The 18,201-nt window shown below is 42.8% G+C and overlaps 1 protein-coding gene across 4 annotated transcripts; it reads left to right on the forward strand.

Moving 5' to 3' along the window:
* Positions 1-325: 325 nt before the first annotated feature.
* On the forward strand, positions 326-17,642 carry NAA50 (N-alpha-acetyltransferase 50, NatE catalytic subunit). Of its 4 annotated transcripts, none has more exons than XM_028711834.2 (5): positions 326-603; positions 10,675-10,811; positions 12,726-12,845; positions 13,010-13,076; positions 14,710-17,642. In XM_028711834.2, exons 1-5 carry the CDS (start codon positions 596-598, stop codon positions 14,888-14,890), a joined length of 513 nt encoding a protein of 170 aa, XP_028567667.1. In that variant the 5' UTR covers positions 326-595; the 3' UTR covers positions 14,891-17,642. The 4 variants fall into 4 exon arrangements, with proteins under 4 accessions (XP_028567667.1, XP_028567666.1, XP_077777822.1 ...); XM_028711833.2 differs by having other exon boundaries at positions 434-603; positions 10,678-10,811; XM_077921696.1 differs by lacking the exon at positions 326-603 and adding an exon at positions 813-952.
* The last annotated feature ends 559 nt before the right edge of the window (positions 17,643-18,201 follow it).

Genomic DNA, 18,201 nt, shown 5'->3' on the forward strand with positions numbered 1-18,201 from the left:
CAGTTTGTAGGCGTGCCTTCTATGTGTGATTTGACACTGCATTTGTTGGAATTAATTTTAAAAAAGTGGAGGATCCATGAGGATCCGTCTAGATCCGCCTTTTATGCAGACCCCTGATAGCTTTCATTTCTGCTTGAGAAAAAGCAGAAAGAACCCGGAAGTCGATCTCTGAGTGACTTGTAAACGGGGGGCGGGAACAAAAGAACCCGGAAGTCGGTCTCTGAGTGACTTCGAAATGGGGGCGGGGCAAAAGAACCCGGAAGTCGGTCTCTGAGTGACTTCTAAACGGGGGGCGGGACAAAAGAACCCGGAAGTCGATCTCTGAGTGACTTCTAAACAGGGGGCGGGGCGAAGAGACTCTCGCCGGAGCGCGTGCGAAGCGTTGCGCCGGGAAAGCGTGCTGCCGTCGTCGTCGTCACGTCGGCGTGGGGTGAAAGGTCGAGCTGAGGCGGGGGCGGCGTTGTGCGCAGGCGCGCGCGGGAGCTCGGAGCGGCCTGAGGCCCATGTGGAGCAGCGGCGGCGGCCAGAGCAGGAGCAGCAGCTGAACCGCCGCTGCTGGACCCCGCGGCCCCCGGCGGCAGCAGCAGCAGCAGCTATGAAGGGGTGAGTGCGGGACCGGCGGCGGCGGCCGCCACCCCTTTCCCTCCCCTTTCCTCCCCGCCTCCCGGCCCAGCCGCCCAGCCCGGTCTCCTCAGGCGCCCTCCAGCTTGGCTTTCCCCCTCAGGTTTTTGGCGGCGGGTCTTTGTTTCCCGCGCTTCTTTCCGGGGGGGGGGGAAGTAGAGGCGAAGCGGCCCCTCCGGATTCCTCTCCCGTTTCCTCCGGAGAGGATGCGGTTCTGTTCCGAGGGAGGAAGGGAGGGAGCGGCTCGGACTTGGCGGGTTCTGGGTTCAAGGTGCGCCATAAGGTGGCGGCGAGAGGGAGCCGGGCCTGATTTCCGCCAATGGGCCAGCAGGTTGGTGTTTCTCCCCTTCCCCACCCCCCAACTTTATCTTCATTTTTTAAAATATTTTTTTATTGGTTTTACACAGGTTTTTTACATTTTAACTTTAACCATTTCAGACATTAAAACCAAATGTTCTTTCCATAGTTAGTTCCACATTCCAAGTGTCATTACATCCCCGCCAATGCTTTTAACTGTTTACAGTGGTCTTTTAAATAAATTAAGAATTTATCCCAGTCCTTTAAAAATACTTGATCTTCCTGGTTTCTGATATTCCCCGTCAGTTTTCCCATCTCTGCATAGGCCATCAGTTTCGCCTGCCATTCTTCTTTTGTTGGCACCCAGCCCAACTTTTTTCAAAAAAATATTTTTTGCTGGTTTTACACAATTTTTTTACATTTTAACTTTAACCATTTCAAATGTTAAAATAAAAGGTTCTTTTGAACCTTTGGACCTCCTTCCCTCCCTCCATGGGTTCCGTATTTAAGATTACTTTTTTTTTTTGCATCTTTTACCATTATCCATCTGTTATAGTTACCTTTAAAAATACTTGATCTTCTTGGTTTCTGATTCCACCCCCACCCCCCCGTTCAGTTTCACTCTGCATAGTCCATCAGTTTCGTCTCCCACCCAAATTTTAACTGTGCGAAGGAGGAGGTCGCAGGGTTGAAATAAATTCAGGACGTTTTTTTCTTTCTTTTTAAGCAACAGCAACCCTTAACAGACATAAATATTTTGTCTGTGTAGAAAATCAACATTATGTGTTGTGCCAGCTTTTAAAAGAGGTAGATTCTCCACAGCATCTAGTCAGCCTAAAAGGGGGGGACATGGAAGATGTATGTATGTAACAAAACAAACAACTCCCCCCAAAAGTTGCAGGTTAGGGGTAAAAGTGAGTCCTCTAAAAAGACTGGATAAACCTTTTTCCCCTTTTAGGAAACATTTTAATTGACTTTACAGATATAGTTTTTTTACAGTATCACAAATATACTCAAAATACAAGAGTCCCCTGAATCTCAGACTCCCCCCCCCCCCGCATTCCTTCCATGGGTCTTTATGTTGTCCTTTTCAACTGCATGTATTTCATCACCTATATTTTAAATCTATCTCCATTACCCAAAGTTTTTGTAACATTACAAGTGTTGTTAAAAACCTGCTAATGTTTTCATTTGTTTACAGTGGTCTCTCAGACAAAGTGTTAATTTCTCCCATTCTATTTTGAAGCTTTCATCTACTTGGTTTCTGATTTCTTCCGCTCATTTTTGCTATTTCTGCATGTTCCAGTTTAGTTTGCCATTCTTCTCTGGTAGGGACTTTGTCTTCTTTCCATCTATGGTTAAACTTAAAACAACTGGAGAACTGTTCCGGGCATCCTGGCGCTACTGAAGTAATATCTTGGATTTGAAATGACTATTTTATTTGATGTGTAATAGAGAAAAATAGCTACTCTTGCTTACAGAAGAAGAGATTCCTACTGTGTGGAAGCCAAAGGGTGGGCTGCTTTTGGTGGAACATTTGAAATACTGAGTTTTAATATGCTTCTGATGGCAACCCATATAATGTATGGGCTTATGTGTTTGGATGTTCATTTAAACTACCACAGCTCTTTCAGAACTGAGTGCATGCTAGTATGATTGTGAGATGTGACCCTAACGTAACTCAAATAGTGGTGTCACTGTGTTGGTACAAATCCTCTAGCTTTGGATCCCAGTTGACTACTGACCTTTTACACATGTAATAGACATTGTAACTGGGCTTATTAATACCAGGCTTGAGCTGTATCTTTGTTTTGGAAGAGACTGTAAGAACAGTTTTTGATAGAACATCTCAGTATCGCCTAGAATCCCAGAGGCCACAAAGAGTGAGTCGTGGTCCCCAAAGAGCCATGTCAGTAGGCTAGAAAAGGGCTTCTATTTGCTCTTCCTCCAGTAACACAGAGGTATAAGACAAGTAGAGTAAATCCTCAAAACCCACTACCACAATAGGCATAATGCTAACATAGGGCTTGCTGTGTCCCAAAAGGACATCCCCTTTGGATAGGCTCTCTTCAAAAGTGGTCATTTCCCCCTACCTAGAAGTCTCTCTTCTGTGGCAAACAAGCAAGTCATGGTGTGGATCAGGGGTAAGCAACCTAAGGCCCATGGGCCACAAGCGGCCCACAGGGATCATTTAACCGGCCCACGAGCAGCCCCCAAACCGAGCCATCCGCTCGGCGAGTCCCCATACGCTGCACTAAACCGGTGCAGCGCGGTGCGGGGACTCGCTTGCGTGGTGCCGGAAATTGTGTCTGCACAGATGCAGATGCCAGAAATTGTGGCCACGCGCACTCAAGTGTGCGCGATTCGGCCCGTGGAAGGATCTCCACTGGAGTGAACCGGCCCAGGTGAGGAAACCTTGCCGACCCCTGGTGTGGATGGTACGCTGACTAGACCAGATCTATCAGTAGCTTGAAAAACTGCAAGACTCCTTACTTAGAGCCTTAAAATCAGCTGGGGGAGCTGTATTTAATGGCCAGAACTTGATTGAAAAATAGATGAAATGTTGAAGAAGGGTTGAATACACATTGAAACATGAAGGTGCTTTTGCTTTCACCATGGTTGCTAAATAGCCAAAAAGATCACTAACATTATGGGTTTGGAGAGAGTTCTTGAAAAGCAGTAGTTTTTTTTTTAAAATGTTCTCCATGGAAGCTTGATTTCAAAATGAACTGAGGAAGGTTTGGCTATAAATAAAAAAAATGTGCTTGGAAATAATTTTAAAAACTGTGTTAAAAACCTACAAACCTACAACAGGGTAACTGTTTATTTACTTTATCATTTGCTTTTTCATCAGAGCATTCAAGGGAGTTTACAAACTATAGTTAAAACCAATTTTAAAACCTTAATATTTCCCCTTGCCAAGTTAAGTCCCGCACAGGATTTGTTCAGAGAATACAGAATATCTAACCATCACTCGTTACAAAGAATCTAATGATTGTTTAATATATGATGTTTCCTTTGTGGAAGACAAGACCAAACATATATGTATCATGTGTAAATACATTACATTTACAGAAATTACATGAGTTAATTTACCATTTACATGAAATGCCCTGTGTTGGGTTGACATCCTCTTCCCCCGTTTTCCCCAGTAAGCCCACAGGCTTTGCCAAGTCTCCAGCATTTTCAGATTACAGCTGAAATCCATCAAAAGGGTGGTTATTCGCAGCCTATGTATGTTGTATAATTGGATTCTGACCCACGTCTGCTGGAATTGCAAGATAATTCATTTACTGAATTCCTGCCACCTGCAACTCTGGTTGATGCAGTGGAGATCAGTGCATCTGCCCTGTAGGGTGACATCATGGAGGCATTTTGCCATTTGCTGTGGATTAGCACAGATGGTGAACATGGTGTTAGAAGCCTGCTGCACTATGGATTCAGGGGACTTGGTCTTGCCATGTGTACTAAAAGAGTGACTTGGAGATAAGTTCAGTTTCAGTTGATGCCAGTTTGCTTCTGAGAGCATAAAAGATCCTAACTGAACTACAGTCATACCTTGGTTTTCAAACAGCTTAGTTCTCGGAACATTTTGACTCCCGAACGCCGCAAACCTGGAAATGACTGTTCCGGCTTGTGAACTATTTTGAGAAGCCAGTGGGGTTTCTGCGGCTTCCGATTGGCTGCAGAAGCTTTCTGCAACCAATCAGAAGCCACGCTTTGGTTTCCGAACATTTTGGAAGTTGAACGGATTTCCGGAACAGATTCCATTTGACTTCCAAGGTATGACTGCATATTGATGTTACACAGATGTTAGCAGCTACTATTGTAGCACCATAGGTTTGCTTTAGAGTTGGTCTTTCCTTAGGCTCTGAAGAGCAATAGCAAACTTCCTTGACGATGCATTGTGCTAGTAGTCAGTGAGTGTCAAGAAGGTCTGTTATTGTGCATTATTTTTCTAATCCCAGGCTCTCTTTGGTGGTCCTGCAGTTTTGCTCTATAATTCTTGAAAGGTTTTGGCATTCTTTTCTGTCCTGATCTATCCTTATTACACTCAGATATTGTCTTTTGACTTGGCCTTGATGTAAATTTTTGGCAGGATCTTAGTGGGTTGTAGACTGATCTGAGTCAGAACAGCAGTACCAGTATACTACAGATATATGGTGAAATATTAAGAAATTGGCCCGCAAATGCATGTTTAAGTTAAATGCAAGGCTGGATCTGAAAGGCTGCTGGTTTAAAAGAAGGCAGTGCTAAATCAGATACTTTATGCATGCAGAGGGTCTCATGTTCAATCCCTGGTATATTCAGGTAGGGCTGGGGAAGGCTTTTGTCTGAACCCCTAAAGAGCCACTTCCAGTCAGAGTAGACATTTGCACTTGATGGACTAACAGTATGATTCAGTATAAAGAAGCTTCCTCTACTTTATCAATAAATGTGCACACTATTCAGTGTTTTAAGTGTAAAAGGCATTGATAAAATGCAGAAGACCCTTTATACAACTGTAGAGTATACTATAAATTTCTTATACATTTAACTCCAAAATCCATGGTTGTGTAATACATTTTTTAAGAGCAATGAAGTGTCACAAGATAGTGCGCAAAAGTTTGATTTCTCCAGAACTCTTCTGCAGGGATTGGGAGTATGTGAGTACGGGGGAGTGGGATTAGACATTGAAGCCTTGCTCTCAGACTTAGTCGGATGATGAAAATTGCAGGCTGATTTAATCTCTGCTAGGTGCTTGCAGGTATCTGGCTATGTTTAGGATAAAGAAAGAATGGCTAATCCCAATTTCTAAAAATTATTTTCAGTATGAAAAAGCAAAACAACATAATGAACTATCATTTGCAACTGACACTTAATGGAGAATTGCTGATCCTATATATATATATATATATATATATATATATATATAGGCTAACCATTACCCATATTTCTCATGCTTCTAGTGACACAGGCTCCTGGCTAGGTGGAAAGCAGATGTAAGGAGCAATCTGGTGGTCATTATATTCACAATGCTGTAGAATGATTTTATGTGGTGGTGGTGTGGGTAAGAGTCAGATGAAGTCAAATTGTTTCCTAGTACCTTTCCTTGGTCCACCTAGGGGCATTCTGCTAGCAATACCATCTTCCCAGAGCTTCAGTGGCTTTTAGAGACACCTCCTTTTCTTGGGGTTTTTTCTGATACCACTGTCTCACCAGTTTTCCTACTCCTCTCAAAGTCTGTGGTGCTATAGAGACGTATTGTGGGAGGCAGATGTTTGGAGTCTTTCCCCTTGTCTACCAGGTGTTTCTGTTGCCAATACTTCTGCCGCTTTTCGGCAGCAGAAGTTCTCTGTTGCAAAAGTTTTCAGTGCTTTAAAGTAAAGAACATGATATCAAAGTAACAGGCCCAACTTGTGCAGTCCAAAGTTTTCTAGAGATGGAGGGGACAACTGGAAAATCAGCAGAGAAAGTTTGAATCTTAGACATGCAAGAACACTGACTGGGGCCACTTTCTTACAGAGTAAGGCTTAAAACTTTCCCAAAAGAAATGACAGATAGGTTGTGGATACATGAGTTTATTTCCATGGTGTAAATCAAATGTGCATGTGGTCCGTTTTGGTAACCGGCTATAAATATATTGAGAAGTGAGCAGAGCTGGGAGCTGTGATATTGCTGTGTTAAGGTGGCGGCTTAGATCCCTGTCTCGGTTTATTTTTGCTAATTACTTTTTAAAGAACTGGCTTATCATTCACAAGTAGACAGCATTCTGTGGCTTCACCGTCATGTCTGAAGCAAAGAGTTACAGTCCAGCAGCGGGGAAATTCAAGGTTTTTCATGCTCAGGGGGCAACTTGACTGACAAGGAAGGCAGCCTCATAATGTTCACAAAGCTTCCAAAATCAGGCAGCCATGAGGCACTGAGTGCACACAGACAAATCAGCTTACACCATGGTTAATATGGGGGAATTTGGCAGCTTCTTAAATGCATGGTAGGGTGAAGCAATACAGATTTCATACTCTTCTATCATTGTTGACTTTAGCAAGGGCAAGACTGCCAGAATTGCCACTGGCATCAACAAGTAGTTGCTGCTGCTCTAGACAGCCAGAATCTGAATAGACATAACCATATTATAAAAATGGTATCTTGTCAAGGGTCTGAATTTATGTTCCCTTCCTCCCACCCATTCCTTTTTACTCATGTGTTATGTCTTTCTAAGGGACGCGGGTGGCGCTGTGGGTAAAAGCCTCAGCGCCTAGGGCTTGCCGATCGAAAGGTCGGCGGTTCGAATCCCCGCGGCGGGGTGCGCTCCCGCTGCTCGGTCCCAGCGCCTGCCAACCTAGCAGTTCGAAAGCACCTCCGGGTGCAAGTAGATAAATAGGGACCGCTTACTGGCGGGAAGGTAAACGGTGTTTCCGTGTGCGGATCTGGCTCGCCAGAGCAGCTTCGTCACGCTGGCCACGTGACCCGGAAGTGTCTCCGGACAGCGCTGGCTCCCAGCCTCTTGAGTGAGATGGGCGCACAACCCCAGAGTCTGTCAAGACTGGCCCGTACGGGCAGGGGTACCTTTACCTTTACCTTTATGTCTTTTTCAATTGTGAGCCTGAGTCTTAGTACTGATTTTTGAAAGCTGATCTGAAAGGCTTTTTGGCTAACAGGTGGACTCTGTCTTAAATAAATAGAAATGCCTCCTCTGTACTGCTACAGTGTGCAAATAACTTCCTGGTTCTTTGTTTAGGGAAGCAGATTGTTAATTTGTTCTCACAGTGTGTTAAAGTCTGTACATGGTGACATTTCCAACTGGCCAATAAAACATTATTTCTCCTCTTTGGAGTTACTCTCTTTCTAATAAGAGGAATGTCTGGCGCTAAAAAATGTATTGTTTTTAAGACAGCTGTATAATTTGACTGTAAAATCAAGATAAATCATATGCATTCCCAGTTCAGCCCCCTCGGTACACAACAGACACAACTGCAGCTTCAGAAAGATTAGTACAATTTCTCACTTAATTAGAAACACATACACAAGCAACTCTCAAAAGAACTTGACTAATCTAAAACCTTTTGCAAAGTTGTTATTAGTGGCTGGAGCATGAGTTTGTGCATAGATGCTTTTTTCAGTTATTGCCTACTTTTCTTAGTCTGCAATAAGCAACTACAAGTTGTATTTATATATTAAAAGGTGTTCCTTTCAAAACACTCCAAGACTTAAGTGAATAGGGTTTTTTTAAAAAAATCACACCCTGCAAATAATGACACTCTCTCTCTCTCTCTCTCTCTCTCTCTCTCTCTCTCTCTCACACACACACACACACACACACACACACAAACACACTCGCATAGAATAGAAATCTGAAATTGCACTTAAAATCTGAAAAGCATCAAAGAAAGCAGTATAAAGTTCTTTATAAGTTCTTTAAGACACAGCTGTAGCTAGCCTTGAGATTCTTTGACTATATTTCTCATTTCATATCTCCTGATATAACCAGTTTTCTAAGTGCTTAATATGAGCAAGCCTGTTAAGGTTTTCAACCTCTACTATTCTGTCATTGCATTTGGATTCAGCTCCTGAGAGCTCAACACAGCTACTTCTCAGTTGTCTCATGCAATAATAATAAATAGTAATAATATTTGCCAGGTCAAGTATTATCCCTCTCAGTGAAGTCAGTGATTGGATAGGAAATTGACACCCCCCCCCTTCTTGCCCAGTTTGGAATGGCAGGGCTTTCATTGCAGAGTTAAACCTTGCAGTGGTGCAGCACATCTCAAGCAGTGTATGAGCCCTACGTGAGAGCAGAAGTCAGATGCTTAGACACACAGTATGGACTCTCTCTGGCCCTCTGCCCTCGCACATAGGAAATAGCCATGTGCCAGACACGTTTTACTACTGGCGTGGGTCTAATTGTGACCACATGGACAGTGTTCAAAACTCCCATTGTTCTAGGAGCGTTTTGTGACAGGGAATTTCATAAACGTGAGCAGTTTCTGATCTCTGGGCGCAGTACTGCGCCTAAGATTTCAGATTAAAGCCGATGCTGAGAGTGTGGGAGGAGAACTTTCTCCCCGCTAGACTTCCAATAGATCTTGGGGGCATCTTGTACAGTTGTACCTTGGAAGTCAAACAAAATCCATTCCAGAAGTCCATTTGACTTCTAAAATGTTCGAAATCCAAAGCGTGGCTTCTGATTGGCTGCAGGAAGCTCCTGCAGTCAATCAGAAGCTGCAGAATCCCCATCGGATGTTCAGCTTCCAAAAATAGTTCGCCAACTGGAACAGCCACTTCCAGGTTTGGGAGACAAAATATTCGAGAACTAAGCTGTTGGAAAACCAAGGTATGATTGTACATGGAAAAATACAGTAAGTCTTAGGTTTGCGAACTGGGCACTCAAGGTGGGTGTCTCTGCCATCAGTATAGGCCTTTAATATGTGTTAATTGTGGTGCCAAAAAGATATATTTATATGAAGGAAAGGGGGCTTTGGGAGAATCCAGGGCTTGTCTGCAGAGTGGAAGGAAAGGAGGACCTTTTTCTGCCTCCCCACTTCCAGCCACTCTCTTTCCCTGAGACCCTGACTCCTTTTGGGGGTGTTAACTTTCTTAATGTGAACAATAAACTATGGCTGTATGCGGTTTCACTGCTGGAAATGTGTTTTGGGTAATGGCTTATTATATGTGAAAATGTATTGTATCTTATGTATGTTCCTGCTTTCTTGTTCTGTTGTCTTGTTTATATGTTTGACTGAGCCTTGTAATGTGAACTTGGGAATTCTTTTCGTACAGCCAGTGGTTCAAGTCTCCAGCATGGCTCATGTTACTTCCTGCCATTCTGAGGAGCTAATTTAGCTTCCTTCTCAACTCTAAAGTGACAGGTTGCTTCCCAGGATCCACACATTATAGCTTGGTTTACTAGGCAGCTGCTATTTGTGGTTACCACTACCAGTCTCTCCCTCTCACTGAGGCTTGCAGACATGCCACAAAATTGTGGAAGAGGCAAAGTGTCCTGTTTCACTTTCTGATGAGTTTCAAAATAAGTTTTTCTTGCTTCTTTCCTGGCATCTTTAGATGTGTTGGGGCAGGAAGCAAGCAAGCAAGCTGTGAGTGTGACTTATGGGTCTTCTGTCCTCTGAAACTCCCAAAAGTCATGTGTGCCAGTATTTCACCTCTTCTGTGGCTTTGTGTGAAGCAAGACACATGACTTCCATGTTCTCTGCAGTGTTAGAGGACTTTCCCTTGAGAAGCTGGATAGATGATGGTTTGATCCTGTTGCTCTGGGTACAATCCATGTACAGTGGTACCTTGGGTTACATACACTTCAGGTTCCATACGCTTCAGGTTACAGACACCGCTAACCCAGAAATAGTATCTTGGGTTAAGAACTTTGCTTCAGGATGAGAACAGAAATCGTGCTCTGGTGGCGCGGCAGCAGGAGGAGGCCCCATTAGCTAAAGTGGTGCTTCAGGTTAAGAACAGTTTCAAAACTCCAGAATGAATTAAGTACTTAACCCGAGGCACCACTGTATAAATTTAATTGTCGTAAGATCAGTATAACCTGAAAGCACTGGGCCAAATTTCAGTTTGAATAACTGCAAGGTGTTTGCTTTTTTTAAAAAAGAGTCCTACTAAATCCTGCATGATAGATTTAGGAGGGTTCTGTGCAGAATGGGGATATTGCACCAAAGTGCTTGGAGATGACAAGGTGACCAGTTCTACTGTTTCTAGTATAGCTTAATCACAGTAGGATTCCTAAGGTATTAAGCATGTTTTGATTTGTTCCAGTAGCCGGATCGAGCTGGGTGATGTGACGCCACACAACATTAAGCAGCTGAAGCGGTTAAACCAAGTCATTTTCCCCGTCAGCTACAATGACAAGTTCTACAAGGATGTGTTGGAGGTTGGCGAGCTCGCCAAACTGGGTATAGTACCTTACTTTCTTATTCGGTGGGTTGGTGGATAGAGGGTTTCCCATTGTTCTTGGTTTATCTGCTAGATTCAGTACATCATCTGTTACGTGAGGATAGCTTTACCAGATACCTTAATTATTCTCACTGTATGAAGCCTTGCACGCCATGCAACCTGGGCCTGCACATACAATGCAGATACTGCCTTTTATTCCGCCATCTTCCTCAGGTATGCACCTCTTTGGCCTGAGATAGTTGTCCATCCCATTTTCCCCTTGTCCGTGCCTTTTCCTTCCCCTCCAGCTCCTCCTGTTCTAGCCATAGAGAGCTACCATCTTTTACCTTCCACAGCTGCTCAGGAAAACTAGTGCCCTTGTTGGTTGCTTTAAAAGCTTCAACAAGTGCGGGAAGCAGTGGCCCATTTCCTCATGAAGATCCTTCAAGCCAAGTTGTAAGTGTTTTAGCATCACCACTAGCCGCCTGTTGACTGCAGTATCCAGAACTGACAACTTATGCAGCCCTAAATTACTCTTCATATGTTACATTAGAAACCCGTTTCCCCTTTATACTACATCATGGCCTTTAAAATGAATAATGTCATTTTTTCTGCTCAAATGCTTAACATATCTCGTCACATGTCTCAATGATATGCCCAGAGAGAAACCCATTCATCAACTCCTCAGGTGTAAACCTTCCTCCTGCACACACAACAGGGTTTCACAGCTTTTTTTTTAAGGTGGCCTTGGTCCTCCCCTTCAGCCTATGCATGCTTTCTCAGAAGTACGACCCATTGAACTGAATGGATTGGGTCCCAAATAAGCCATGCTTTGAGCAGACCCATTGGAATCTTGGTCCATGACTAAAATAAGCCCTGTTGATTTCAGTGGGTCTGCTTTTAAGTGTGGATCCAACCCAATGAGTCCTACTCTGAGGTGGGTATTCATAAGACTGTAACTTTGACCTCTTTCTGCACCCCTGCAGGAGCTCAGGGACAAGTCCCAGCTTCCCTCTCTAGCTCCAGGCTTTCGGAACTGAGGAAGGGGAGTAGGAGCTTGCTTTGGAGCTAGCTGGCTGAGGCATTCTGAGTGCCTTGACTATTCACCAACATTTTGGTGGCAGGCAGCAGAAGCAAGAAGAGTGCCATGGTCAACTCTAGCCTTCCTGTTTAGCTTGGAGCTGGAGAGGGGGTTGAGGTCATCCCCCTTATTGCAGTCACAGACACCCTTTGAAATTCAGCACAACTCGGTTGATGATCCAAGGTAGAAAGAGGTTGGTTCCCCTCTCATTGTCCTTGCCATAAGGTAATGAAACACTCACTATGGTGGGGGTGACAAGCAGAACTATGGACCACTGTGCATCAAGTTATGCTTGAATGTTTTCCTAAAGTATTGTGAGATCTAGCTCTTACTGCAGTTGTAGAACTCTGTCTTTTATTTTATCACTTTAGGCTGTACTTCAGGTCTGATTGAATTGTCCATTATACATATTATTTCTGGCACATAGAATATGAGGGGAAAGGGTTGTACCCCAGCATTCTCTTTAATATGCTCGTTTTATGCATGCAGGATTATAGAACTTATTTTTACAAGGGACTATTCTGTCCCCTTCAGCCTGGAGTTCTACCAGTACAGACTTCCCTTCAGTGAGAATTAGACCTTGTTTGACCTGATATTTGATATGTGGAGTTAAATTGGGATGGGATTATTTTTATTGTTACATATTTAGTTTGAGGCGTGGAGTTAAGCAGGGATGGGATCACAGTTATTGTTATATATTTAATATATGATATGCAAGTGTGTCTTGCTGTTCTAATTATGCAGTATCCTTAAATCTATATATTTATATTTATCCGAAACCCTCAGGATATGGTGGATTTAAAAAACCCAAAATAATATGCTTTCTTCCTCTCCCCACCCCTCTTTTTGGCAGCCTATTTCAATGATATTGCAGTGGGTGCAGTGTGCTGTAGAGTAGATCATTCTCAGAATCAGAAAAGACTGTACATCATGACGCTTGGATGTCTGGCCCCTTACCGAAGGTTGGGGATAGGTAAGGCTGTTTTGTAAATGATGAGGCGGCTCTTGGCTATGGAACATGTGCCTCTAAAGCTTACAAAATTTAGTACTTGTTTATAAAATAACAAATATTGCAAGATGCTGCAGTATTTGAAACTGGGAATAACTTTCTTCCATTTTGTCTTGCTTCCTTTGTAGGAACTAAAATGTTGAATCATGTGTTAAACATCTGTGAAAAAGATGGCACTTTCGACAATATCTATCTGTAAGTAGAAAGACATTGCTGGCCTAGGCAGGAGGAATTGGTTGCTTACATGTTTAGTTGGCATGCATGGAAGTGTTGGCGCTCAAGTCTTGTGGCATAGTATTAAAGAACAACTAATATAAGACTTTTGCTTTCGAGTACTAGAGTTTGCTGGGACACAGTAGGGGCACTAATTATATTGACACTACCACGCAGTGCAAATGCTAACCACAGGAGGTACATACATTACAGTCATACCTTGGTTCTCAAACGCCTTGTGACTCGAACATTTTGGCTCCCAAATGCCACAAACCTAGAAGTGCGTGTTCCGGTTTGCGAACATTTTTTGGAACCCGAATGTCCAACGCAGCTTATGCGGCTTCCGATTGAGTATAGGAGGCTTGTGCAACCAATCGGAAGCCGCGCCTTGGTTTTCGAATGTTTTCAGAAGTCGAACGGATCTGGAATGGATTACGTTCGAGAACCAAGGTGTGACTGTACAGTCTTGTTATGTTTTTGTAAGTGATGCCCTCTTTATTTTATCAGTATTGTGTCTGGATTGTTTATTATTGATGCCTATATCCATTGACCAGGGACATGCTGAGCTCTGCAAGAGCTAAACTTATAAATAAACAGCAGTTAAAAAAGGCTCCTAAGCATTAATTCTTCACATGTAAACCCAACCCTGTAAATATGTCCTCTAAAGTTACTAGCTGTCCCCCAATCTGTGATACAGCACATGAGCATGTAGGATAGGACTTGCTTGATCCTGGCACCACAGTTGTGGGAGGCCTTCTCAAAGAAGGCCCACCTGGTGCAATTGCCGCTGTGCCTATGCAGCGCTATCAAGGCATAACTTTCTTGGGGGCCAGTTTGGTAGTATTGTTACCTTCTGGTTTATGAGAGCTCTGCAGTACTGTATGTTGTTTTCCTTCCCATCTTGGACTTAACTTCCATCATCCCTGGGATGGCCATGCTACCTGAGGCTGATGGGAGTTTTAGTCCAAAGTACTTGGCAGACAACAGGTTAGGACATGTGCTCTAGAGTAGCTTTTTTGTGTTAGAATAGTAGTTGTTTGTCGCTGAAATCAGAAAGGCAAAAGGTAGGTAGTCGTTTACATAGGATGGTCATAGACAGTTGTACCTTGGATCCCAAACACCTTGGTACTTGTACATTTTGGCTCCCGAACGCCATAAACCCAGAAGTGAGTGTCCGGGTTTGCAAACGAACTTTGGAACCTGAACGTCCAACGGGGCTTCTGCAGCTTCTGATTGGCTGCAGGAGCTTCCTGCAGCCAATCAGAAGCCGCACTTTGGTTTCTGAACGTTTTGTAAGTTGAACGGACTTCCAGAACGGATTCCATTCAGCTTCAAGGTACGACTACTTGATTTCTGGGCACTTGTGTTATAAGCTGGCATGCAAAAATTTTTCCCCAGCCGTAGTAAAGATAGGTGAAAATAACATGGGATACAGAAGTTGTATGGACTTTTGTTTATTATCAAATTTAGTAACATCTGTTTTAATCTCTTCTCTATCCTTGCTTCCCCATTTTCCCTTCCACTCTTCAGATAAACAGTTCATTAGCATATAGATCCAAGTTCCAGCCTTCATAAATGGTAATGCTTTTCTCCCTTGGTTTCTTTTTTTACCCAGACATGTCCAGATTAGCAATGAATCTGCTATTGACTTCTACAGAAAGTTTGGATTTGAGATCATTGAGACGAAGAAGAACTACTACAAGAGGATAGAACCAGCGGATGCTCACGTGCTGCAAAAAAACCTCAAAGTCCCTTGTCTCGGCCAGAACACAGATGTGCAAAAGTCTGACAACTGAACAAAACCCAAGGAACGCTTTCTTGCACTTTCTTGTCACCAAATAGGGAAAGAGAGGTCTGGTTCCCCCCCCCCCCCCCCCGCTCCTAATGTGTGTTGTATCCTCTCCAACAAATTAATAACTTCCCAAGGACTGTCAAATTGTGTGTTTGGGTTCTATAGCTCTACTTCTTTGCAATTTTGGGATGGAAGTAGTATGCGGTTCTAGCTGGGGTGGGGCCTTCATTCGGTCTTCCAAAGGTCAGCTTTTCCTCGGTATGTGTGTGGTCCTCCTGCATTCCCATTGAAGGGCAGAGTTTAAGCAATACCTTGCATCCAGGCTCCTAATACCATGCCACTTTTTATTTTTTTGTAATGGAGTCTATCGGTCTCTAGTTTTGAACTTGGTTTGGCGGTTTTGGCCTTGTTTACTATTTGAACATGCATCAGTTTGGAAGCTAATTCAGAGCATTTGAGCTGCCATTTCTTCATTGTGTTTTGAGACAAAGTGGCCGGCAAGAAGATTCGGCTTTCTGAGCGGTCGTCAAGTGACCAGCTGATGCTGTGTTTTCTTGGCTGATGTAAGTGAGGATTCAGAGTGGACTGTACCATCTTCCACTCTTCTCTCATTCGTTATAGGTATTGCACTAACAACAGAACGACCCTTGGCTCTGGCAATGGTGGAGGAGCCAAACATTAAAGATTACTAAAGAAGATCAGTCTGTGACTCTTACTTTGAAAGAAAGAAAGAAAGAAAGAAAGAAAGAAAGAAAGAAAGAAAGAAAGAAAGAGAAGAGGAAGCTTTGCCTTTGAATGGCTCTGCTGGTTTGAACTCTGTTTGCTTGCTGAGATTTTATGCTCCCTAAGATAGAAGGTGATTGAAACTGCTTCTCCCACCCCCCCACCCCCATTACGCTTCTGAAGATTTGGCACTCGTCTTAGAAGAATATTAAAAGGGGATGCAATGGAACACCAGATGGAAGTGGCTTATTGGGGAGCATTGTGAGGATTCAGAAAATGACTGGTTTTCTCCTGATATTGTAATGTAAGAACTGTAGCCTACTTTACCAAGCTCTCGCTTTGTATTTTGTTACGCTTTTGTTTGCAATTTCATTTTGAGCTTCTAGCAATTCAGTACAGCAATGGCAGCTCAACATTACATCTCTCCTCTCCATCTGGGGAAACGTACCAGGGAGGGGAGGGAACCTGCCCTATCACCTAAATCAATATTAAACTGCATTTCTTTCCTGATTTTGAACTTTCAACTGTATCTTGCGCTTTTCTGCTTTGAAAAATCTTTATTGAGGGTGGGTGGGTGGGGGTTACAATGTAACCTTGCTAGCAGATGTTGTAATTTCACTGTGATGCTGAATTGAGAAACAAGGGGACATGAAGACCAGGAAAGTTCAGGCAATTTGCAATATTGCGCAACCTTTAATTGCAGAGAAGTCAGGAAACACGATTCCTTATCAGGCTAGCAGAGTATCCTGACACCTATTTGGTCCATTAGACATTTTGCCCAACTGCATGCTTATTCTTTCGATCAGAAAAAAACAGCAAGTTCACCCTTTCCGAATCCTTGTACAGGAGATGTTCTTGTACTGCTTCTCTGGCCATAGTTTGCTATGTTTTATATTGTATTTCCTGAGGATTTGTTTTCCTTCTGCAAAGATGTTGAAGCACATCTAAATCTCAAGTGCCAACACTGTTTTCCCTGATCAGTTGTAGATAAGGCAAAGAAGTTCAAAGGGGAAGGTACTGCATTAAAGAATGTATATACAGCCCAAGTCAACATCTGCTCATAACTATCTTCTGGTGCTAAGGAAAGTGTGACCCTTTTTTTTTTTGGAACCGAATAGTAGATACGTGGAATTGGGGGTTGGGAAGTCAATGGCTTCTCTTGATCTACAAATCACTTACAGGTAGTTTTCCGCTTAGACTTTAAAAACAAAACAAAACCCATTTATATATTTTTTAATCAACTGTCATTCTGTGAATGTATTTCTCAACGTTTCTTGGGGTTTCCATTGTGCAGTCAACCTTCCTTAGTAACTATGTTCTACAGGAGGTAGGAGGAAAAGAAATTGGAAATCAAAGCTCCACTTTTCATGACTATCAGTCCTGCCAGTGATTCCTTGCTTAAAAAGAACACAGGTTTTAATCCCTAGCCCCTGGAGCTGCATCCCCTCTGCTTGAGTGTGGCAAAGAGCAGCAGTTCGGATGGTTCCTTTCTTTGAGTGCTGCAAAAGTTTGCCAATTTGGAGGAAATGTCTTGTCTTTTGAAATAGTCAAGCAGGGGGTTGTCTAAAATGGGTGTTTTTTAATGCTTCATGTGACTCGTACTTTCCATTCTCTTGCAAATCAGCTCATGTACAACTGCAGTAATTAGTCGGGAGGTTCAGTTAAATTACCACCACCAGTGCTTCTCTTGTAGAAGTTTACAAGGAGAATGCGCATAGCATACTTTACATATCCTATAGCAGGGTAAATGTAAAGGGGCACAGCACAGGACTTTTCTCATCATATAACTATGAAACTGCTGGACTTCATAAATATTTTCTTTTTCAGTATTAGGCAACTGATATATGCAACAAGAATGGGGGGAAAAATCACCCAGGACAGACACCCTTTACTTGGCATGGGAGGGGGAATATTTTTGTATACATAAAAGTGGCTGGGATTACTTGATTCAGTTAATGATTGAATATGTCCATTAAAGATGACATACTGTTACAGCTGAAATAAATTCTAGTTCTGTTTTCATTAACATTTAATGGTGCCTTGTGATGTCTAGTAAATGTGAACCTAATTATATATTTTTTACCCTCTGCACAAAATCAGTTTTAGTCTGCAGCTGCAGGGATTGTCTAAAACCACTCCTCTCCTTCCCCAGGTATATTGATTTAGGATTTGTTTTGAATATGTTAATGTTCATCTTACATAGCAGTGAGTTACCATGCTGAGAACATATCTTGATCTTGGAGGAAATTTGCTGTCTACTCCTAGATAACGGAAACTGCTTTTATCCTTCACTTTGTGGATAAAAGTTATTCTTGCTTAATTGGCAGCCTGTTGCAATTATGTGAGAAGGGATGCTGTGGAGTATAAAAAAGGAGGATGTTTTCTTTGTGACATGACTGTGATTATTGCTGGGGCATTTCACAAGGTAGAATACCTTGTTTAAATCTTACATGAATAAGCAAGGAAAACATGTTCACAAATTTTAGGCCGCCGCCTTTGTGCATCAGAAGCAAGTTCACCTTTCTGAAATCCTAGGAAGCTAAAGATTTTTTTTTTAAAAAAACCATTCTTAATAAATGTGCACCACAAGTT

This window comes from Podarcis muralis, chromosome 17 (genome assembly GCF_964188315.1).
Source record: "Podarcis muralis chromosome 17, rPodMur119.hap1.1, whole genome shotgun sequence".
Lineage (NCBI taxonomy): Eukaryota > Metazoa > Chordata > Lepidosauria > Squamata > Lacertidae > Podarcis > Podarcis muralis.

Excerpts from the sequence above, each read along its gene's own strand:
- NAA50 (XM_077921696.1), top strand. The coding sequence starts at position 828 with ATGCGGTTCTGTTCCGAGGGAGGAAGGGAGGGAGCGGCTCGGACTTGG. Across the intron at positions 12,846-13,009 it reads TTACCGAAGGTTGGGGATAG|GAACTAAAATGTTGAATCAT; the intron begins GTAAGGCTGTTT and ends CTTCCTTTGTAG. Across the intron at positions 13,077-14,709 it reads ACTTTCGACAATATCTATCT|ACATGTCCAGATTAGCAATG; the intron begins GTAAGTAGAAAG and ends TTTTTTACCCAG.